At 41.5% G+C, this 24,023-nt stretch overlaps 1 protein-coding gene across 1 annotated transcript in view; it reads left to right on the top strand.

The window, feature by feature from the left end:
- LOC311108912 (dysbindin-A-like) overlaps window positions 1-24,023 on the top strand; it is a 33,253-nt gene that overhangs the window by 8,167 nt on the left and 1,063 nt on the right. Inside the window, exons 6-9 of the mRNA XM_084151699.1 lie at window positions 299-431; window positions 2,780-2,802; window positions 22,491-22,646; window positions 23,359-23,505. Coding sequence (XP_084007825.1) covers window positions 299-431; window positions 2,780-2,802; window positions 22,491-22,646; window positions 23,359-23,505 — 459 coding nt within the window. The remainder of the gene's footprint in view (window positions 1-298; window positions 432-2,779; window positions 2,803-22,490; window positions 22,647-23,358; window positions 23,506-24,023) is intronic.

Genomic DNA, 24,023 nt, shown 5'->3' with positions numbered 1-24,023 from the left:
GTCCCAGCAGCAGTTGGACAGACGCAACAGTGTCCCAGCAGCCGTTGGACAGACGCAACAGTGAGATACAGCTTCACAATGATGTTGTCATGACAACAGTTCCGTCAGGTAGCCTAGCGGTAAAAAGCGTTTGGCCAGTAACCGAAAGGTTGCTGGTTTGAATCCCAGAGCAGACTAGGTGAAAAATCTGCCGAAGTGCCCTTGAGCAAGGCACTTAACCATAATTGCTACTGTAAGTCGTTCTGGATGACTAAAATGACTAAATGTAACATGTTCCCTCCTCCTCTGCCACATACAGCCCACCTGGAGGCAGACTTTGAGGAGCTGGAGAGCCGGCTGATGTACCTGGAGAACCTGTGTGGTCAGTGTGAGCAGCAGCGCTTCAGACACTACCAGGTCCTGCAGCTGGAGAACTACAAGAAGAAGAAGAGGTCCGTTCTCTCTAACCTCAGGATTTTACAACATAATAACATGCACAATTGTAAATTGTTGTAATTCTCCCTGGCTACTACTGCACTTAATTTGACAACCATCCGTCAACTTTATATCCCTTAATGATTGTCTGATATAAAAAGCGGTTCACCACTTGATGCACCACTGTGCTGAGTCCAGATGGTTTCCTCAGTATCATAGCATAGCATACCGCCTCAGGCAAAACAACACTAATATTATATTTGTGATAGTCGTAGGCTTTAGATGTTGTCAGAGAATGTTTTATGGTTGATCTCTCTATTTAGTTCAACAGCAACATTCCTTAGCTGACAGCTTTGTGGCTGGCTGTGGTTTGACTTGTGATTAACAAGATAGATTCCACAAACACAAACTGGCAGCAGCATTTGAAATTAAACTGTGAAGAGGCCAGTCTCTGCCCGCCCCAGGAGACTGCAGGGTAGCTGAGTGATGAACCACCCCAGGAGACTGTAGGGTAGGTGAGTGATGAATATGTGTGGTAGGGCAGACTTGTGGAGGGGAAAGAGTACAGTACATTAGTCTGAATATCCTGCATACAGTCTGATTGTGTGTATGGGACAGTGTGTACAGTAGTTGTAACAAAGGGAGAGCTGGAGAGAGAGGAGCTAGGTTGAACATATACCTGGTGGAGAGAGAGGAGCTAGGTTGAACATATACCTGGTGGAGAGAGAGGAGCTAGGCTGAACATATACCTGGTGGAGAGAGAGGAGCTAGGCTGAACATATACCTGGTGGAGAGAGAGGAGCTAGGCTGAACATATACCTGGTGGAGAGAGAGGAGCTAGGCTGAACATATACCTGGTGGAGAGAGAGGAGCTAGGCTGAACATATACCTGGTGGAGAGGAGAGCTGGAGAGAGAGGAGCTAGGCTGAACATATACCTGGTGGAGAGAGAGGAGCTAGGCTGAACATATACCTGGTGGAGAGAGAGGAGCTAGGTTGAACATATACCTGGTGGAGAGGAGAGCTGGAGAGAGAGGAGCTAGGCTGAACATATACCTGGTGGACAGAGAGGAGCTAGGCTGAACATATACCTGGTGGAGAGAGAGGAGCTAGGTTGAACATATACCTGGTGGAGAGGAGAGCTGGAGAGAGAGGAGCTAGGCTGAACATATACCTGGTGGAGAGAGAGGAGCTAGGCTGAACATATACCTGGTGGAGAGGAGAGCTGGAGAGAGGGTATATACTTTAGAGAGAGAGAGGAGAGATGATGGGAGGTTATTGTTCAGCTGTGGGTATAGACTGTATAGAGAGAGAGAGGGGAGCTGAGCTCTGCTGTATCATACCAGGCATCACCGCCTGGTATGGCAACTGCTTGGCCTCCGACCGCAAGGCACTACAGAGGGTAGTGCGTACGGCCCAGTACATCACTGGGGCAAAGCTTCCTGCCATCCAGGACCTCTATACCAGGCGGTGTCAGAGGAAGGCCCTCAAAATTGTCAAAGACTCCAGCCACCCTAGTCATAGACTGTTCTCTCTGCTACCGCACGGCAAGCGGTACCGGAGTGCCAAGTCTAGGTCCAAAAGACTTCTCAACAGCTTCTACCCCCAAGCCATAAGACTCCTGAACAGCTAATCATGGCTGCCCGGACTATTTGCACTGCCCCCCCACCCCATCCTTTTTGCGCTGCTGCTACTCTGTTAAGTATTTATGCATAGTCACTTTAGCTCTGCCCACATGTACATATTACCTCAACTACCTCAACTAGCCGGTGCCCCCGCACATTGACTCTGCAACGGTACCCCCCTGTATATATAGCCTCTGCAACGGTACCCACCCATACACAAAAAAAAAATGTATGCACGCATGACTGTAAGTCGCTTTGGATAAAAGCGTCTGCTAAATGGCATATTATTATTATTTATTATTATTATTATTATTATTATTATTATTATAGCCTCCCTACTGTCACTTTATTTTACTTCTGCTCTTTTTTTTCTCAACACTTTTTTTGTTGTTGTTTTATTCTTACTTTTTTCGTTTAAAATAAATGGTTAAGGGCAGTAAGTAAGCATTTCACTGTGATGTCTGCACCTGTTGTATTTGGCGCATGTGACCAATAAAATTTGATTTGATGAAGCTTTAGAATGAGCATCATGTAATTATGGACTCACTGTAGCAGTACTTAGCAGTTGTTATTAAAATAAAAGCATGTTACAATTTAAATGTCTTATTGTTATTTCTGGTCCTGCAGTTTGTCTTCATAGACAGTAAAGGAATAAGCTATGAAGACTCTGAACTGGCACAGAGAGTCAGTGACACTAGTGAAAAGACTGCTTCTAACCGTTGTTCCTATTTTCTTTCACAGGAAAGAGCTGGAGTCTCTCAAAGGTAAGATCCCCTCTAAACATAACATTATTCTATACAGTCAGTAAGATCCCCTCTAAACATAGCATTATTCTATACAGTCAGTAAGATCCCCTCTAAACATAGCATTATTCTATACAGTCAGTAAGATCCCCTCTAAACATAGCATTATTCTATACAGTCAGTAAGATCCCCTCTAAACATAACATTATTCTATACAGTCAGTAAGATCCCCTCTAAACATAGCATTATTCTATACAGTCAGTAAGATCCCCTCTAAACATAACAATATTCTGTACAGTCAGTAAGATCCCCTCTAAACATAGCATTATTCTGTACAGTCAGTAAGATCCCCTCTAAACATAACATTATTCTATACAGTCAGTAAGATCCCCTCTAAACATAACATTATTCTATACAGTCAGTAAGATCCCCTCTAAACATAACATTATTCTATACAGTCAGTAAGATCCCCTCTAAACATAACATTATTCTATACAGTCAGTAAGATCCCCTCTAAACATAACATTATACTATACAGTTAGTAAGATCCCCTCTAAACTAAAAGGGCCTTTCACTCTAGCAAAATGGGATGCAGATCAATTCAATACAGAACTCAAAATTTCTAGCGGTTTTGAGTGTGGAGGCGTTGTGACTCGTTCTGGACTGGGACGCCGTCTGGCAGACTTCAAAGAGAATGTCATCATCACTGTGGTTTGCTAAACATCTCAACATATTTGATGTGCATGCTCATTAGTTTAATGACATTTTAATGTGAAACCCCAGGGAATAAAGATGTTTCACAGCTACACTACCGGTCAGAAGTTTTAGAACACCTACTCGTTCAAGGGTTTTTCTTTATTTTTGCTATTTTCTACATTGTAGAATAATAGTGAAGACATCAAAATGATGAAATAACTCATATGGAATCATGTAGTAACCAAAAAAGTGTTAAACAAATAAAAATATATTTTATATTTGAGATTCTTCAAATAGCCACCCTTTGCCTTGATGACAACTTTGCACACTCTTGGCATTCTCTCAACTAGCTTAACCTGGAATGCTTTTCCAACAGTCTTGAAGGAGTTCCCACATATGCTGAGCAATTGTTGGCTGCTTTTCCTTCACTCTGCGGTCGACTCATCCCAAACCATCTCAATTTGTTTGAGGTCGGGAGATTGTGGAGGCCAGGTCATCTGATGCAGCACTCCATCACTCTCCTTCTTGGTAAAATAGCCCTTACACAGCCTGGAGGTGTGATGTGTCATTGTCTTGTTGAAAAACAAATGATAGTCCCACTAAGCGCAAACCAGATGGGATGGTGTATCGCTGCAGAATGCTGTGGTAGCCATGCTGGTTAAGTGTGCCTTGAATTCTAAATAATTCACAGACAGTGTCACCAGCAAAGCAGCCCCACACCATAACACCACCTCCTCCATGCTTTACGGTGGGAAATACACATGCAGAGATCATCCGTTCACCCACACCGCGTCTCACAAAGACACGGCGGTTGGAATCAAAACTCTCCAATTTGGACTCCAGACCAAAGGACAGATTTCCACCGGTCTAATGTCCATTGCTCATGTTTCTTGGCCCAAGCAGGTCTCTTCTTCTTATTGGTGTCCTTTAGTAGTGGTTTCTTTGCAGCAATTCTGAACAGTTGATGTTGAAATTTGTCTGTTGCTTGTACTCTGTGAAGCATTTATTTGGGATGCAATTTCTGAGGCTGGTAACGCTAATGAACTTATCCTCTGCAGCAGAGGTAACGCTGTGTCTTCCATTCCTGTGGCGGTCCTCATGAGAGGCAGTTTCATAACGCTTGATGATTTTTGCGACTGCACTTAAAGAAACTTTCAAAGTTCTTGAAATGTTCCGTATTGACTGACCTTCATGTCTTAAAGTAATGATAGACTGTCATTTCTCTTTGCTTATTTGAGCTGTTCTTGCCATAATATGGACTTGGTCTTTTACTAAATAGGGCTATCTTCTGTATACCCCCCCTACCTTGTCACAACACAACTGATTGGCTCAAACGCATTAAGAAGGAAAGAAATTCCACAAATTAACTTTTAAGAAGGCACACCTGTTAATTGAAATGCATTCCAGGTGACTACCTCATGAAGCTGGTTGAGAGAATGCCAAGAGTGTGCAAAGCTGTCAACAAGGCAAAGGGTGGCTATTTGAAAAATCTCAAATATATTTTGACTGGTTTAACCGTTTTTTTGGTTACTACATGATTCCATATGTGTTATTTCATAGTTTTGATGTCTTCACTTTTATTATACAATGTAGAAAATAGTAAAAAAGAAAGAAAAACCCTTGAATGAGTAGGTGTTCTAAAACTTTTGACCGGTAGTGTATATGCAGTATTTCACAGAGTAGCTAGTTGTGACTCGTCTAATCAAACATGATGAGATTCTCCTGTTGGAGGCAGATTATGGGCTCCCAGTGTGCGTCCCAAATGCCACCCTATTCTCTATATAGTGCACTACTTTTGACCAGGGTCCTGGTTGTGCACTGAATAGGGACTAGGGTGCCATTTGGGAGGCAGGCACAGTGAGAGTCAGGGAGGAGAGATGGCTCAGCCTGACTGTAAATGCCTGCCTGACAGTGATGTGTCAAGAAAAGAGTTTGACGCTAGAAGCTTAGTCCTGTCCAGTGTCTATAATGAATAATTAATGACCAATTCAATAACCACTTTACTAGTGTGATACTAATCTCAGCTCGTTACCTGTATAAAAGACACCTGGGAGCCAGAAATATTTCTGATTGAGAGGGGGTCAAATACTTATTTCCTTCATTAAAATGCAAATCAATTTATAACATTTTTGACATGCGTATTTCTTTTTTTGTTAATTACTTTTTTCGTATTTTTTTGTTGTTATTCTGTCTCTCACTGTTCAAATAAACCTACCATTAAAATTATAGACTGATCATGTCTTTGTCAGTGGGCAAACGTACAAAATCAGCAGGGGATCAAATACTTTTTTCCCTCACTGTACAGTAATTGTCAGGTTTCCCTGAATACTTGCGTCCCAAATGGCACCCTATTCCCTATTTAGTGCACTACTTCCAAAAGCAGTGCACTATGTACGGAATAGGGTGCCATTTATGACGCAGCCTAGGTTTCCCACTGTCTACTTATTAGAAGCCCCTCCCCCTCTTGTGAGTAGTGAGTGGTTCACTCCCAGGAAGCCCTCCCCTCCTCTCTACCCACCACTACAGCAGTCTCCTCAGCCTGCACACACAGTACTGCACACGCTCCCTCACAGCATCGCAGTGTGTGTCGGAGTGTGTGTGTGTTTGGAAGCACAGAAGCATTATCCGTCCGAGCGAGGTAGTGTGGAACCACTGCCGGTGCAGAATGGGGGGTTAGCTGTAGCGGTGGTGGTGTAGCCGTAACATAGCTGAGCGTCTGGTCTATCTCTCCGGTCGTGTCTGGGCTGGCCTGGGTCGTCACGATCACCAGGACACCAGTCATGTCCTCTCCAGGGAACAGCTCCAGGAACTCCTGTAGGTCACAACGCTTTCTCTCTCTCTGTCTCTATCTCTCTCTCTCTGTCTCTATCTCTCTCTCTCTGTCTCTATCTCTCTCTGTCTCTGTCTCTATCTCTCTGACTCTGTCTCTATCTCTCTGACTCTGTCTCTATCTCTCTCTCTCTGTCTCTATCTCTCTGTCTCTGTCTCTCTCTCTCTGTCTCTGTCTCTAACTCTCTCTCTCTGTCTCTATCTCTCTGTCTCTGTCTCTATCTCTCTGTCTCTGTCTCTCTGTCTCTGTCTCTAACTCTCTCTCTCTGTCTCTATCTCTCTCTCTGTCTCTATCTCTCTCTGTCTCTGTCTCTATCTCTCTGTCTCTATCTCTCTCTCTGTCTCTATCTCTCTGTCTCTGTCTCTATCTCTCTGTCTCTGTCTCTATCTCTCTGTCTCTGTCTCTGTCTCTATCTCTCTGTCTCTGTCTCTATCTCTCTGTCTCTGTCTCTATCTCTCTGTCTCTATCTCTCTGTCTCTGTCTATCTCTCTGTCTCTGTCTCTAACTCTCTCTCTCTGTCTCTATCTCTCTGTCTCTGTCTCTATCTCTCTCCCTCTGTCTCACTCTGTCTTTCTGTGTCTCTGTATTAGTTATTCTTTATGTTTCAGTCTCTGTCTTTCTGTGTCTCTGTATTAGTTATTCTCCTCATGTTTAAAGTGGAATGTCTATTTGGTGATGCTTTGATGTTGATGAACTGTGCTACTGCCACGGTATTCTTTCAGTAGGACTTTACTTACTGTAACCCAGGTTCCTGATATGTGGGGGTGTGTGGGGGGGATGAGAGAGACTCAGTCATATGATAAACCCATGCTGTTACGCTCCTTATTGCCCCCAACAGTTTCACTCTATTGTCAGTAAACAGAAAAGGTCAGGTTGAATTGAAGGGAAGGGATGGGATGGATCTAAGTGTTAGTGACATGTAGTAAATAGAACATTGACAGTAGGTAACAGGAGCAATTCTACCAGTGAATTACTCCTCTATAAATGCAGTGATTTACCAGTTACTTCACTATTAAATACTGCAACATAATACACAGCTGAACAAGATGATTCCCTTATACATATTACTGGTCAGAAATGTGCAACAACGTTCTTACATAACATGTAGCGCTGATATGCCACATATAATCTAATTAGAATGCCCCCACGCAGGCATAGACGGTCCGGGGTATCGGCTCTGGTGCTCAATGGACTGTGAACGGTGTGTTCCACTGCTCCGGGCAAGTTGCCGACTTGCCATGTTGCTATGGGTGATTTGAAGGGCAGAGATAGGCTCTGTAGAGAGCGAGAAGACACCTGTCTGAAATTGGCTCTCATGAGGACCGCCACAGGAAAGGAAGACTCCAGAGCTACCTCTGCTGCAGAGGATAAGTTCATTAGAGTTACCAGCCTCAGAAATTGCAGGCCAAATAAATGCTTCACAGAGTTCAAGTAACAGACACATCTCAACATCAACTGTTCAGAGGAGACTGCGTGAATCAGGCCTTCATGGTCGAATTGTTGCAAAGAAACCACTACTAAAGGACACCAATAAGAAGAAGAGACTTGCTTGGGCCAAGAAACACGAGCAATGGACATTAGACCGGTGGAAATCTGTCCATTGGTCTGATGAGCCCAAATTTGAGATATTTGGTTACAACCGCCGTGTCTTTGTGAGACGCGGAGTAGTTGAAAGGATGATCCGCATGTGTGGTTCCCACTGTGAATTATGGAGGAGAAGGTGTGATGGTGTGGAGGTGCTTTGCTGGTGACACTGTCTGTGATTTATTTAGAATTCAAGGCACACTTAACCAGCATGGCTACCACAACATTCTGCAGCGATATGCCATCCCGTCTGGTTTGGGCTTAGTGGGACTATCATTTGTTTTTCAACAGGACAATGACCCAACACACCTCCAACTGTGTAAGGGCTATTTGACCAAGAAGGAGAGTGATGGGGTGCTCCATCAGATGACCTGGCCTCCACAATCCCCCGACCTCAACCCAATTGAGATGGTTTGGGAAGAGTCTGACTGCAGAGTGAAGGAAAAGCAGCCAACAAGTGCCCATTATATGTGGGAACTCCTTCAAGACTGTTGGAAAAGCATTCCAGGTGAAGCTGGTTGAGAGAATGCCAAGAGTGTGCAAAGCTATCATCAAGGCAAAGGGTGGCTACTTTGAAGAATCTCAAATATAAAATATATTTTTATTTGTTTAACACTTTTTTGGTTACTACATGATTCCATATGTGTTATTTAATAGTTTTGATGTCTTCACTATTATTCTACAATGTAGAAAATAGTAAAAATAAAGAAAAACCCTTGAATGAGTAGGTGTGTCCAAACTTTTGACTGGTACTGTATGTGTAAATTTATTTTGCAACGCTCGCGTACGCGACGCGGGCGGTGTGGTCAGCATGTAATTCACTCGGTGTGGGTAAAAATGCAGCACTGGAGAAGCACGGAAATGTCTTAGTGTCGTTCTATTCACTCCTTACTTTGGCGCTCCCTCCAGAGGGTATTGATTTCTCTAGCTCTTAACCATCATAGTAAAGAGGCAGTGATTTAGAGTAAGACCGGCAGTATGTCTGCATCACAAATGGTACCCTATTCCCTATATAGTGCACTACTTTTGACCAGGGCTCTGGTCAAAAAGTAGTGCACTATATAGGGTAACATTTGGGATGCACACTATGGCTGCTATTCCAGAGATCAATGGCTTACTGAGGGTAAGCAGTGCTATCTGAACAGCTCTGATTGGATTAGCTGTGAGTACCACGTCTGGTCAGGCCTATCAGGAGGTTATCGGCCCTCCAGAGAGACAGGAGGAGAGACGGCAGTAAATCATAGAGCATCATAGATGCGGTGAATGGGTCAATTTAACTCAACCATGGAATTGCCATGGAAACGAGTGGGGGAAAAGGCCGTAGGGAAAGATCCCAAGTCTCCTCATTGCCCCCAGCAAAATTAGCATTTAGGCTATTGTTTGTGTATTACACAGTATGTTGAGGTAAAAATCTGAGTATAAATCAAATCATTTTTTTATTGGTCACATGCGCCGAATACAACAGGTGTAGACTTTACAGTGAAATGCTTACTTACAAGCCCATTCCCAACAGGTGTACAGTCGTGGTCAAAAGTTGAGAATGACACATATTAATTTTCACAAAGTCTGCTGCCTCAGTTTTTATGATGGCAATTTGCATATACTCCAGAATGTTATGAAGAGTGATCAGATGAATTGCAATGAATTTTAAAGTCCCTCTTTGCCGTGAAAAATCACTTAATCACTGCATTTCAGCCCTGCCACAAAAGGACCAGCTGACATAGTGTCAGTGATTCTCTCGTTAACACAGGTGAGAGTGTTGACGAGGACAAGGCTGGAGATCACTCTTTCATGCTGATTGAGTTAGAATAACAGACTGGAAGCTTTAAAAGAGGGTGGTGCTTGAAATCATTGTTCTTCCTCTGTTAACCATGGTTACCTGCAAGGAAACACGTGCCGTCATCATTGCTTTGCACAAAAAGGGCTTCACAGGCAAGGATATTGCTGCTAGTAAGATTGCACCTAAATCAACCATTTATTGGATCATCAAGAACTTCAAGGAGAGAGGTTCAATTGTTGTGAAGAAGGCTTCAGGGCGCCCAAGAAAGTCCAGCAAGCACCAGGACCATCTCCTAAAGTTGATTCAGCTGCGGGATCGGGGCACCACCAGTGCAGTGCTTGCTCAGGAATGGCAGCAGGCAGGTGTGAGTGCATCTGCACGCACAGTGAGGCGAATACTTTTGGAGGATGGCCTGGTGTCAAGAAGGGCAGCGAGGAAGCCACTTCTCTCCAGGAAAAACATCAGGGACAGACTGATATTCTGCAAAAGGTACAGGGTTTGGACTGCTGAGGACTGGGGTAAAGTCATTTTCTCTGATGAATCCCCTTTCCTATTGTTTGGGGCATCCGGAAAAAAGCTTGTCCGGAAAAGACAAGGTGAGCGCTACCATCAGTCCTGTGTCATGCCAACAGTAAAGCATCCTGAGACCATTCATGTGTGGGGTTGCTTCTCAGCCAAGGGAGTGGACTCACTTACAATTTTGCCTAAGAACACAGCCATGAATAAAGAATGGTACCAACACATCCTCCGAGAGCAACTTCTCCCAACCATCCAAGAACAGTTTGGTGATGAACAATGCCTTTTCCAGCATGATGGAGCACCTTGCAATAAGGCAAAAGTGATAACAAGTGGCTCGGGGGAACAAAACATCGACATTTTGGGTCCATGGCCAGGAAACTCCCCAGACCTTAATCCCATTTGAGAACTTGTGGTCAATCCTCAAGAGGCGGGTGGACAAACAAAAACCCACAAATTCTGACAAACTCCAAGCATTGATTATGCAAGAATGGGCTGCCATCAGTCAGGATGTGGCCCAGAAGTTAATTGACAGCATGCCAGGGCGGATTGCAGAGGTCTTGAAAAATAAGGGTCAACACTGCAAATATTGACTCTTTGCATAAACTTAATGTAATTGTCAGTAAAAGCCTTTGACACTTATGGAATGCTTGTAATTATACTTCAGTATACCATAGTAACATCTGACAAAAATATCTAAAAACACTGAAGCAGGAAACTTTGTGAAGACCAATACTTTTGTCATTCTCAAAACTTTTGACCGCGACTGTAGACTTTACAGTGAAATGCTTACTTACGAGCCCATTCCCAATAGGTGTAGATTTTACAGTGAAATGCTTACTTACGAGCCCATTCCCAACAACGCAGAGTTAAAAATTAAGACAAATATTTGCTAAATAAAAAAGGAAATATTAACACAATAAAAACTAACTAGTATAATGTTTGTATGGATGTCAATCCCAACACATGTTCATGCCATTGTTACCAATCAACTGCATTACAGTTAAAAATGAATTTGACTACCACCACCGATTTCTGTATGCTAGCTATGCTAACCAGTTTATACAGCATTTAGCAGCCACTTCTTCTAAACCTGAATAGGGACAACTTCTACATGTTAAGCAGCGAAAACAGCCAAATATATCCAAATCGGACTTAAGTTAGCACAATGTGGGCCTGTTACAATACATTAATCATGACGGATTTGATGAATATCCACTTTGTTAGATCAGGTTTGTTGAATGTCCGCCAATCTATTGACTCCTTTACTGCATCTATACAGCATCATAGAGCGCCATAGAGCATCATAGAGCGCCATAGAGCATCATACAGCATCATAGATCGTCATACAGAGACTCAGAAAAAGGTCCATGATGTAAAAATGGCTTTAGAGGAGATGGATCATTGTTCCAAACACGGTTGTCTGTCATTATACTGTCACATCTGAGGAGTAGGCTGCCCACACCTGACCAGCAAGTTTACTGGTGTGTTTGTGTCGGTGTGTGTGTGTGTGCCAGGGTAACCTAACATGACAGCCCACAGTAACCTAACATGACAGCCCACAGTAACCTAACATGACAGCCCACAGTAACCTAACATGACAGCCCACAGTAACCTAACATGACAGCACACAGTAACCTAACATGACAGCACACAGTAACCTGACCTGACAGCCCACAGTAACCTAACATGACAGCCCATAGTAGCCTAACCTGACAGCCCACAGTAGCGTAACGTAACCTGACAGCCCACAGTAACCTAGCCTAACAGCCCATAGTAGCCTAACCTGACAGCCCACAGTAACGTAACGTAACCTGACAGCCCACGGTAAGTTAACCTGACAGCCCACAGTAACGTAACGTAACGTAACCTGACAGCCCACGGTAACCTAACCTGACAGCCCACGGTAACCTAACATGACAGCCCACAGGAACCTAACATGACAGCCCACAGGAACCTAACCTGACAGCCCACAGCAACCTAGCCTGACAGCCCACATTAACCTAGCTTGACAGCCCACAGTAACCTAGCCTGACAGCCCACAGTAACCTAACCTAACCTGACAGCCCACAGTAACCTAGCCTAACCTGACAGCCCACAGTAACCTAGCCTAACCTGACAGCCCACAGTAACCTAGCCTAACCGGACAGCCCACAGTAACCTAGCCTAACCGGACAGCCCACAGTAACCTAGCCTAACCTGACAGCCCACAGTAACCTAGCCTAACCTGACAGCCCACAGTTACCTAACCCAACCTGACAGCCCACAGTTACCTAACCTGACAGCCCACAGTTACCTAACCTGACAGCCCACAGTTACCTAACATGACAGCCCACAGTTACCTAGCCTGACAGCCCACAGTTACCTAACATGACAGCCCACAGTAACATTTTACATTTACATTTGAGTCATTTAGCAGACGCTCTTATCCAGAGCGACTTACAGTTAGTGAGTGCATACATTTTCATACGTAACCTAACCTGACAGCCCACAGTTACCAAACCTGACAGCCCACAGTAACCTAACATGACAGCCCACAGGGTGTAGATGAGATGAGTAGTATACATAAACCTAACATGACAGCTGAGGCTGGGGCCAGTGCTCTGCCGCCACCTCTCAGATCATAGCTAATATAATAGCTTTAAGTCTATGGCTCAGACTCTTTAGAACAGTGGTCAAAACCGCAGTCAAAGTTAACATTAACCTAATAAAAACAGTTGTGTAGGAATGAGGTTTGTGCAGTAGGCCTAATACATTATCACAGCATATTGGCTATATGCCTGGCCTGCCAGGATTGTTATTCTCAGACCATATTATATTTCAGAACTCGAACTTTGATAACAAAACAGATCAGTTGGTGTAGCACTTGTGAGGCACAGCTGAGGATAAATTGAAATAATTAGCAAATCATTTGCTTTTTTATGTTACTGGACTGATGGTGCATCTGATGGTCATGCTGCTTTCAAGACAACTGGGAACTTGGGGAAAAAAACGAGGTCAAATAATGACGTCCGTGAACTTCAGGTCGGTAAGTCGGAGCTCTAGAAAGATGCCAGAGTTTCCGAGTTGGATGACCGTTCAAAACGATTTTCCCCAGTTGGATCTTTTTATTTTTTTGAGTTCCCAGTTGCCTTCAACGTACTGAAGTCGGAAGTCAGACATTTCCAAGTTCCCAGTTGTTTTGAACACGGCATTAGTCTCAGCAGAGGGAAGGAGAGAGCAGCAGAGGGTCCGCCTCTCACAGTCCCTGCTCTCTCCTTCCTCCGGTGAGACTGACCAGTGAGAGGGGACAGTCTTCCAACTGATGGAGAAACTCGAGTTGCACCGCATCTGCCTCAGGCACAAATTCATGTTGTTCCTATGACCAGAGAAAGTGAAATACTCCTCGATATTAAAATAGATGAGCTGCTAATAATAATAAAAACACAGGGCTAAGTATCGATACACGTGGCTACTCATTCATTGCAGCTGCAGCGAGTGTGGAAGTAGAGAGAAACACATTTTATGTTTTGTAATAGTGATAAATAAAAACAGTGTTGACGGTGCTGAATAAAGCTTGGACATGAACTCAGTCTTTGCTGTATTCTTTGGCAGTCTCTCTCTGGTCATGGTTTTAAAAGTTATGAAATCTCACGTAGGCTAGTATCAAACTTTGCTGTGGCCAGGGTCGTGGAAGCTGTAGGTAGGCACGGCGATTTGAGCTATCCGATTGGCCAGTGCAGTAGGCGCACTCGATTTAGCCATAGATCTTCGAGAAAATAAAAAAAAGGAGTGCAAACCTTTATGCCTTTATCATTGGCATTTCTACAGAAATGTTCAAATATCTAGGAATATAATGCACTGTAGGGGTCTCTGAACTTGTTTTACTCTTCACAAGTCTCTATCAGTTGAGGGAATATGACTGAATTCACTAGGCTTTACAGAATGTCACCACTGTTTGCCTTAACTAGTGCTGTGCCCTCTGAAACCACCCTAACATAGCTTGGTATTAAATATCATTAGATTTCTCTGAACGTTTGATCTTGGTTCCTGTTTATAGTGGTGACTCATGACTTGGAGAGTGTTTAGAACAGTGGAATTAAGAGCAGTAATATAATGTTTACAACAGTGGAATTAAGAGCAGTAGTAGAATGTTTACAACAGTGGAATTAAGAGCAGTAATAGAATGTTTACAACAGTGGAATTAATAGCTGTAACAGAATGTTTACAACAGTGGAATTAAGAGCTGTAATATAATGTTTACAACAGTGGAATTAAGAGCAGTAATAGAATGTTTACAACAGTGGAATTAAGAGCTGTAATAGAATGTTTACAACAGTCGAATTAAGAGCAGTAATATAATGTTTACAACAGTAGAATTAAGAGCTGTAATAGAATGTTTACAACAGTGGAATTAAGAGCTGTAATAGAATGTTTACAACAGTGGAATTAAGAGCAGTAATAGAATGTTCACAACAGTGGAATTAAGAGCTGTAATATAATGTTTACAACAGTGGAATTAATAGCTGTAACAGAATGTTTACAACAGTGGAATTAAGAGCTGTAATATAATGTTTACAACAGTGGAATTAAGAGCTGTAATGGAATGTTTACAACAGTGGAATTAAGAGCAGTAATATAATGTTTACAACAGTGGAATTAAGAGCAGTAATAGCATGTTTACAACAGTGGAATTAAGAGCAGTAATAGCATGTTTACAACAGTCGAATTAAGAGCAGTAATAGAATGTTTACAACAGTAGAATTAAGAGCAGTAATAGAATGTTTACAACAGTAGAATTAAGAGCTGGAATATAATGTTTACTACAGTGGAATTAAGAGCTGTAATAGAATGTTTACTACAGTGGAATTAAGAGCTGTAATGGAATGTTTACAACAGTGGAATTAAGAGCTGTAATGGAATGTTTACAACAGTGGAATTAAGAGCTGTAATGGAATGTTTACAACAGTGGAATTAAGAGCTGTAATGGAATGTTTACAACAGTGGAATTAAGAGCAGTAATAGAATGTTTACAACAGTAGAATTAATAGCTGTAACAGAATGTTTACAACAGTGGAATTAAGAGCTGTAATATAATGTTTACAACAGTGGAATTAAGAGCAGTAATAGAATGTTTACAACAGTGGAATTAAGAGCTGTAATAGAATGTTTACAACAGTCGAATTAAGAGCAGTAATATAATGTTTACAACAGTAGAATTAAGAGCTGTAATAGAATGTTTACAACAGTGGAATTAAGAGCTGTAATATAATGTTTACAACAGTGGAATTAAGAGCAGTAATAGAATGTTCACAACAGTGGAATTAAGAGCTGTAATATAATGTTTACAACAGTGGAATTAATAGCTGTAACAGAATGTTTACAACAGTGGAATTAAGAGCTGTAATATAATGTTTACAACAGTGGAATTAAGAGCTGTAATGGAATGTTTACAACAGTGGAATTAAGAGCAGTAATATAATGTTTACAACAGTGGAATTAAGAGCAGTAATAGCATGTTTACAACAGTGGAATTAAGAGCAGTAATAGCATGTTTACAACAGTCGAATTAAGAGCAGTAATAGAATGTTTACAACAGTAGAATTAAGAGCAGTAATAGAATGTTTACAACAGTAGAATTAAGAGCTGGAATATAATGTTTACTACAGTGGAATTAAGAGCTGTAATAGAATGTTTACTACAGTGGAATTAAGAGCTGTAATGGAATGTTTACAACAGTGGAATTAAGAGCTGTAATGGAATGTTTACAACAGTGGAATTAAGAGCTGTAATGGAATGTTTACAACAGTGGAATTAAGAGCTGTAATGGAATGTTTACAACAGTGGAATTAAGAGCAGTAATAGAATGTTTACAACAGTGGAATTAAGAGCAGTAATAGAATGTTTACAACAGTGGAATTAAGAGCTGTAATAGAATGTTTACAACAGTGGAATTAAGAGCAGTAATATAATGTTCACAACAGTGGAATTAAGAGCTGTAATATAATGTTTACAACAGTGGAATTAAGAGCAGTAATAGCATGTTTACAACAGTGGAATTAAGAGCTGTAATAGAATGTTTACTACAGTGGAATTAAGAGCTGTAATAGAATGTTTACTACAGTGGAATTAAGAGCTGTAATAGAATGTTTACAACAGTGGAATTAAGAGCTGTAATGGAATGTTTACAACAGTGGAATTAAGAGCTGTAATGGAATGTTTACAACAGTGGAATTAAGAGCTGTAATGGAATGTTTACAACAGTGGAATTAAGAGCTGTAATGGAATGTTTACAACAGTGGAATTAAGAGCAGTAATAGAATGTTTACAACAGTGGAATTAAGAGCAGTAATAGAATGTTTACAACAGTGGAATTAAGAGCTGTAATAGAATGTTTACAACAGTCGAATTAAGAGCAGTAATATAATGTTTACAACAGTGGAATTAAGAGCTGTAATAGAATGTTTACAACAGTGGAATTAAGAGCTGTAATAGAATGTTTACAACAGTCGAATTAAGAGCAGTAATATAATGTTCACAACAGTGGAATTAAGAGCTGTAATATAATGTTTACAACAGTGGAATTAAGAGCAGTAATAGCATGTTTACAACAGTGGAATTAAGAGCAGTAATAGCATGTTTACAACAGTCGAATTAAGAGCAGTAATAGAATGTTTACAACAGTAGAATTAAGAGCAGTAATAGAATGTTTACAACAGTAGAATTAAGAGCTGGAATATAATGTTTACTACAGTGGAATTAAGAGCTGTAATATAATGTTTACTACAGTGGAATTAAGAGCTGTAATAGAATGTTTACAACAGTGGAATTAAAAGCTGTAATGGAATGTTTACAACAGTGGAATTAAGAGCTGTAATGGAATGTTTACAACAGTGGAATTAAGAGCTGTAATGGAATGTTTACAACAGTGGAATTAAGAGCTGTAATGGAATGTTTACAACAGTGGAATTAAGAGCAGTAATAGAATGTTTACAACAGTGGAATTAAGAGCAGTAATAGAATGTTTACAACAGTGGAATTAAGAGCTGTAATAGAATGTTTACAACAGTCGAATTAAGAGCAGTAATAGAATGTTTACAACAGTGGAATTAAGAGCTGTAATATAATGTTTACAACAGTGGAATTAAGAGCTGTAATAGAATGTTTACAACAGTGGAATTAAGAGCAGTAATAGAATGTTCACAACAGTGGAATTAAGAGCTGTAATATAATGTTTACAACAGTGGAACTAAGAGCTGTAATATAATGTTTACAACAGTGGAATTAAGAGCTGTAGTAGAGGGCCGTGAGCCTTCTAGATTTAGACAAAGAACCCCCGTCTCTCCTCTAAGATTCCTTCAACTCAATTAGCAATTGTAATCTATGAGCCTCCTTTTTTAAGGAGATTATTTGACATGGTGGGGGAGTAAGACGTTGTGTTGGGCATTACTTTCACTAAGAGGAACCCCGTATACTTCTCCTTCCCTGGGGGTTAATAGAGAGGTTGGAGGGCTCATCATTATATATTTATCCTGCAGGGGGGATTTAGGTTGCGTCTCAAATAGCACCCTATTCCTATATAGTGCACTACTTTCTTACCGGGTCCATAGGGCGCTGATCAAATGTATTGCACTATAGGGAATAGAGTGTCATTTGGGACGCTGACTTGGTCCTTTAGCTACACAGAGTGATTGGCACCAAGGAGGAGCTGGAGCTCTTCCACTGTCTGATGTCATATATTTTGTCACCCTTGGCTCTCTCAGAAGCCCACTGACATCATTCTCTCTCTCAGAAAGCCATTTGACTTCCACTATGAAAAACAAGAAAACGTCACGTGTCACAGCTGCAGCATGTGGGTCACGTGTGTGGAAAAAATACATTCCTCAGTTGTTGCAGCATGCACAAGTAAAATAAATGCAACTGGTTGGCCATTTGTCAAGCAACATTTGCATAATGTTGTCTATGGGAGGGTATGATGTTACCCATGGGAGGGTATAATGTTACCCATGGGAGGGTATAATGTTACCCATGGGAGGGGAATAATGTTACCTATGGGAGGGGAATAATGTTACCTATGGGAGGGTATAATGTTGTCTATGGGAGGGTATAATGTTACCTATGGGAGGGTATAATGTTACCCATGGGAGGGTATAATGTTACCCATGGGAGGGTATAATGTTACCCATGGGAGGGTATAATGTTACCCATGGGAGGGTATAATGTTACCCATGGGAGGGTATAATGTTACCCATGGGAGGATATAATGTTACCCATGGGAGGGTATAATGTTACCCATGGGAGGGTATAATGTTACCCATGCTAATGTTAAGTATTGTGGTGTTTTAATATGTGATAAAGTAGAGTGGTATTTCTAGTGAATCAGAGCCTGGTTCTGTTGTGCTGCTGTTCACAATCTGGCAGATAGAATTCATGTCTCTTATCACAGGTGGCTTCCCAAATTGAAGCCTGTTGTTACCTATAAATGGCACCCTAGTCCCTGTATTTCCTATGGGCCCTGGTCAAAAGTAGTGCACGATAAAGGGAATAGGGTGCTATTTGGGAGGCAGGCAGTCATTGTGGGGCCCTGATGCCTGCTGGCTGACTTCCTGCCCACCTGGGACTAGTAGAGTTGACACATCCTGCCCACTGACAACAACACCCCTTTACCACAGGGGTGACTGACTGACTGTGTTCAAATGCTTTGGTAGATTCTCACCATGAGAATGACCTACCTGAAAATCCTGAGCCTATGATTGGCACCTTGGTTGGCATTTCAAGGATTTGTGAGAATCCAATGATTGTTGGTTCAAATTCTTATTTTCAATGAGGCAGCATTTCTGGGATTAACTTTCTCAGAAAATAAAGAAGTACATAGTGCCCCAATCTGCTGTTACTTCACTCCAAACGGATGTCCGCTCTTGTAAAGGCAGCTAATGATGAGTAGAGCTTGATCTAAGACAAAAATTTCACTGCAACACTATGCATCTTTAAAAAGTCTGTGTTACGCCTCTAGCCGTAACATAGACACTTCCAAGGTGCCATAAAAGTAACATAGCCACTTCCTGCTGTTATGAGAAGTAGGTAGGTGCTTCCTGTTTCTAAGACAGAGAGAGACGCATCGCTCATAGTGGAGACTAGAGCTGACTGGGATGATAGTCACGGTACATGTCTGGCTTCACATAACAACAGTCCTGTTGTTTTCTGATCTGGAGGACACACCCTTTGGCAGGCGGGTAAAGAATTAGCCTACACTGTCAATTTACATTTAGGATTTTAGTCATTTAGCAGACGCTCATATCCGGAGCGATTTTCTTCTTAAGGTAACTAGGTGAGACAACCATATATCTCAGTCATAGTAAGTAAAACCTTTCCTCAATACAGCAGCTGTAAGCAAAGTTAGTGCTAGTAAGAAAATACAAGTGTGACTTCTGTTTTTAGTATCCTGTAGTATTCTAGCGGTATCTTGTTAATATCCTGTAGTATTGTAGTGGTATCTTGTTAATATCCTGGTACTGTAGTATTGTAGTGGTATCTTGTTAGTATCCTCTAGTGTTGTAGTGGTATAGTTTTTGTATCCTGGTACTGTAATATTGTAGTGGTATCTTTTTTGTGTCCTGTAGTATTGTAGTGGTATCTTGTTAGTATCATGTAGTATTGTAGTGGTATCCTGGTACTGTAGTATTGAGGTGGTATATTGTTAGTATCCTGTAGTATTGTAGTGGTATCTTGTTTGTATCCTGGTACTGTAGTGGTATATTGTTAGTATCCTGTAGTGTTGTAGTGGTATCTTGTTAGTATCCTGGTACTGTAGTATTGTAGTGGTATCTTGTTAGTATCCTGGTACTGTAGTATTGTAGTGGTATCTTGTTAGTATCCTGGTACTGTAGTGTTGTAGTGGTATCTTGTTAGTATCCTGGTACTGTAGGGTTGTAGTGGTATCTTGTTAGTATCCTGTAGTATTGTAGTGGTATCTTGTTAGTATCCTGGTACTGTAGTGTTGTAGTGGTATCTTGTTAGTATCCTGTAGTATTGTAGTGGTATCTTGTTAGTATCCTGGTACTGTAGTGTTGTATTGGTATCTTGTTAGTATCCTGTAGTATTGTAGTGGTATCTTGTTAGTATCCTGGTACTGTAGTGTTGTAGTAGTATCTTGTTAGTATCCTGTAGTATTGTAGTGGTATCTTGTTAGTATCCTGGTACTGTAGTGTTGTAGTAGTATCTTGTTAGTATCCTGTAGTATTGTAGTGGTATCTTGTTAGTATCCTGGTACTGTAGTGTTGTAGTGGTATCTTGTTAGTATCCTGTAGTATTGTAGTGGTATCTTGTTAGTATCCTGGTACTGTAGTGTTGTAGTGGTATCTTGTTAGTATCCTGTAGTATTGTAGTGGTATCTTGTTAGTATCCTGGTACTGTAGTGTTGTAGTAGTATCTTGTTAGTATCCTGTAGTATTGTAGTGGTATCTTGTTAGTATCCTGGTACTGTAGTGTTGTAGTGGTATCTTGTTAGTATCCTGTAGTATTGTAGTGGTATCTTGTTAGTATCCTGGTACTGTAATGTTGTATTGGTATCTTGTTAGTATCCTGTAGTATTGTAGTGGTATCTTGTTAGTATCCTGGTACTGTAGTGTTGTATTGGTATCTTGTTAGTATCCTGTAGTATTGTAGTGGTATCTTGTTAGTATCCTGGTACTGTAGTGTTGTAGTAGTATATTGTTAGTATCCTGTAGTATTGTAGTGGTATCTTGTTAGTATCCTGGTACTGTAGTGTTGTATTGGTATCTTGTTAGTATCCTGTAGTATTGTAGTGGTATCTTGTTAGTATCCTGGTACTGTAGTGTTGTATTGGTATCTTGTTAGTATCCTGTAGTATTGTAGTGGTATCTTGTTAGTATCCTGGTACTCTAGTGTTGTATTGGTATCTTGTTAGTATCCTGTAGTATTGTAGTGGTATCTTGTTAGTATCCTGGTACTCTAGTGTTGTATTGGTATCTTGTTAGTATCCTGTAGTATTGTAGTGGTATCTTGTTAGTATCCTGGTACTGTAGTGTTGTAGTGGTATCTTGTTAGTATCCTGGTACTGTAGTGTTGTAGTGGTATCTTGTTAGTGGTTAAGGGACAGTCCCCTTTGTCTTCTTACTACAATAACGATCAACATCATCCTACAGATATCATAAGATAAATGTCTTCTTACTACAATAATGATCAACATCATCCTACCAATATGATAAGACAAATGTCTTCTTACTACAATAATGATCAACATCATCCTACAGATAGCGTAAGATAAATGTCTTCTTACTACAATAATGATCAACATCATCATCCTACAGATAGCATAAGATAAATGTCTTCTTACTACAATAACGATCAATATCATCATCCTACAGATATAAGATAAATGTCTTCTTACTACAATAATGATCAACTTCATCATCCTACAGATCAACATCATTGTTGTAGTAAGAAGACATTTATCTTATGATATCTGTAGGATGATGATGTTGATCATTATTGTAGTAAGAAGACATTAATCTGATGTAAAAGTCCAACTACAGGTTGTGTCCCAAACTGTATGTATGTTGTCATTGGATTTGGGGTCACTAGAAAAAAGCGGAGGCTACTCTGACAAAAAGCTGCCACCTCCCATGGAGCTCAACAGGAATACTGAACAATGTCTTGTTTATATTCAGTAACATCAACTAATACAACCTCTGTGTTTATGTACACAGTAGCCTATACAGTAACTTATACAGTGCCCATTTGTGAAACATGTTTCCATAAAATAATACATGGATGACTGAGGCTTTATTGAATAAGTTGACTGTAGCTAGTCCTTATGTCTATCCAAAGGGTTTTACTTCAAATCAAATTGTATTTGTCACATGCGCCGAATACAACAGGTGTAGACCTTACAGTGAAATGCTTACTAACCAACAATGCAGTTTTAAGAAAAATAAGTGTTAAGTAAAAAATATATAACAAAAAAATAAAAAGAACAAATAATTAAAGAGCAGCAGTAAGATAACAGTAGGGAGGCTATATACAGGGGGTACCAGTACCGAGTCAATGTGCGGGGGCACAGGTTATTCGAGGTAATTGAGGTAATATGTACATGTAGGTAGAGTTAAAGTGACTATGCATAGATAATAAACAGAGAGTAGCAGCAGCTGTTCAGGAGTACTTACCTCCATAGAGATGTACTACAGCGCATCTCCTACAATGGCTGCTTCCATGAGAGCAATTCAGCCCTCTATCCACCTCTATGTTTACGTGTCCTCTACTTCCTGTTCCTTTACGTGTCCTGTACTTCCTGTTTCCCCCTAGCCGAGCTGGACTCTGAGCATGCCCAGAAGGTGCTGGAGATGGAACATGCCCAGCAGGTGAAGCTGAAGGAGAGGCAGAAGTACTTTGAAGAAGCTTTCCAACAGGACATGGATCAGTACCTGTCTACTGGCTACCTGCAGATCACCGACAGGAGAGGTGAGGTGGAACCGATAACACACACTGTGTGCCTCCCAAATGGCACCCTGTTCCCTTTATAGTGCACTGCTTTTGACCAGAGCACTATGGGCCCTGGTCAAAAGTAGTGCGCTTTAGGCCTATAGGGAATAGGGTGCAATTTGGGACACAACCTCTGTTGATAAGTTCAAAGAAAGGCTGTTTTAAAAAGGTTGAATTGTGTTTCAGATGATATTTTCTGTATTAACTTTCATCTGGTGTAACTGCTGTGCTGTAGTTCAAAGTGTTTTGGTGTAGATTCTATGACTTTCCCTTGTCTTGTTCCCCTGTTCTGCTCTGTCTAATGCTGTGACGTTGAGCTTTACAATAACCAGTGATGCTACGCCGGTTAATTGACTGCTTCCTGTCTCTTATTGTGCTCTCCCATCCTGCTCTCATCATACTTAAGGTATGATAGTGCTGTCTGTCGGTCTGTCGGTCTGTGTGTCTCATGTCAGAGCTGTGCTGCCTGTCCGTCAGTCTGAGTATCTTCAGTACTGTGCTGTTGTACTGTCCGTCAGTCTGAGGTTCTCAATCCGTCTCTCTGTGATTCCTCGCCTCCCTTTCAACCGTATTTAGAGGATAAGTTCCAAGATTCTTTGTGAGAAATGGAGGAAAGATGGGTCTGAGTAACAGTAACGGTGTCGTGCAGCTGCAGTGGGAAGTGACGCTGGTTGTGTGTGTCGGTCCACAGGGCCTATAGGCAGCATGTCTTCCATGGAGGTGAACGTTGATGTTCTGGAACAGATGGACCTGATGGACGTGTCGGACCACGAGGCCCTCGACGTCTTCCTCAACTCTGGAGGAGAGGACAACAGCCTGACCTCCTCACTCACCTCAGGTAGTTATTATCAACACAGTCCTCAACTCTGGAGGAGAGGACAACAGCCTGACCTCCTCACTCACCTCAGGTAGTTATCAACACAGTGCACTATGTAGGGAATAGGGCGCCACTATGTAAGGAATAACCAACTCAGTGGCCTTGTGGTTAGTGTCCTCCCTAAAATTAGAAGATTGGGAGTAGCTTCACGCTACAGAAACAGGAGACAGACTAGTGTCCTGTCCAGGGGGTGTACTGGTACATCAAGCTGCCTCACTATAGAAACAGGAGACAGACTAGTGTCCTGTCCAGGGGATGTACTGGTACATCAAGCTACCTCACTACAGAAACAGGAGACAGACTAGTGTCCTGTCCAGGGGGTGTACTGGTACATCAAGCTACCTCACTACAGAAACAGTCTTGCAGAAGGCTTGCTACTTACTTTTACAAATGTATGTAGGGAATAGGGTGCAATTTGGGACGCATTCCATTTGTTGATATCATGTAGCCACCAACGGTACAGAGATAATATTGCTAAT

The sequence above is a fragment of the Coregonus lavaretus genome (genome assembly GCF_964263955.1).
Source record: "Coregonus lavaretus genome assembly, chromosome: 3".
In the NCBI taxonomy this organism is placed as follows: Eukaryota; Metazoa; Chordata; class Actinopteri; order Salmoniformes; family Salmonidae; genus Coregonus; species Coregonus lavaretus.
This window is presented reverse-complemented; position numbering and strand designations above follow the sequence as displayed.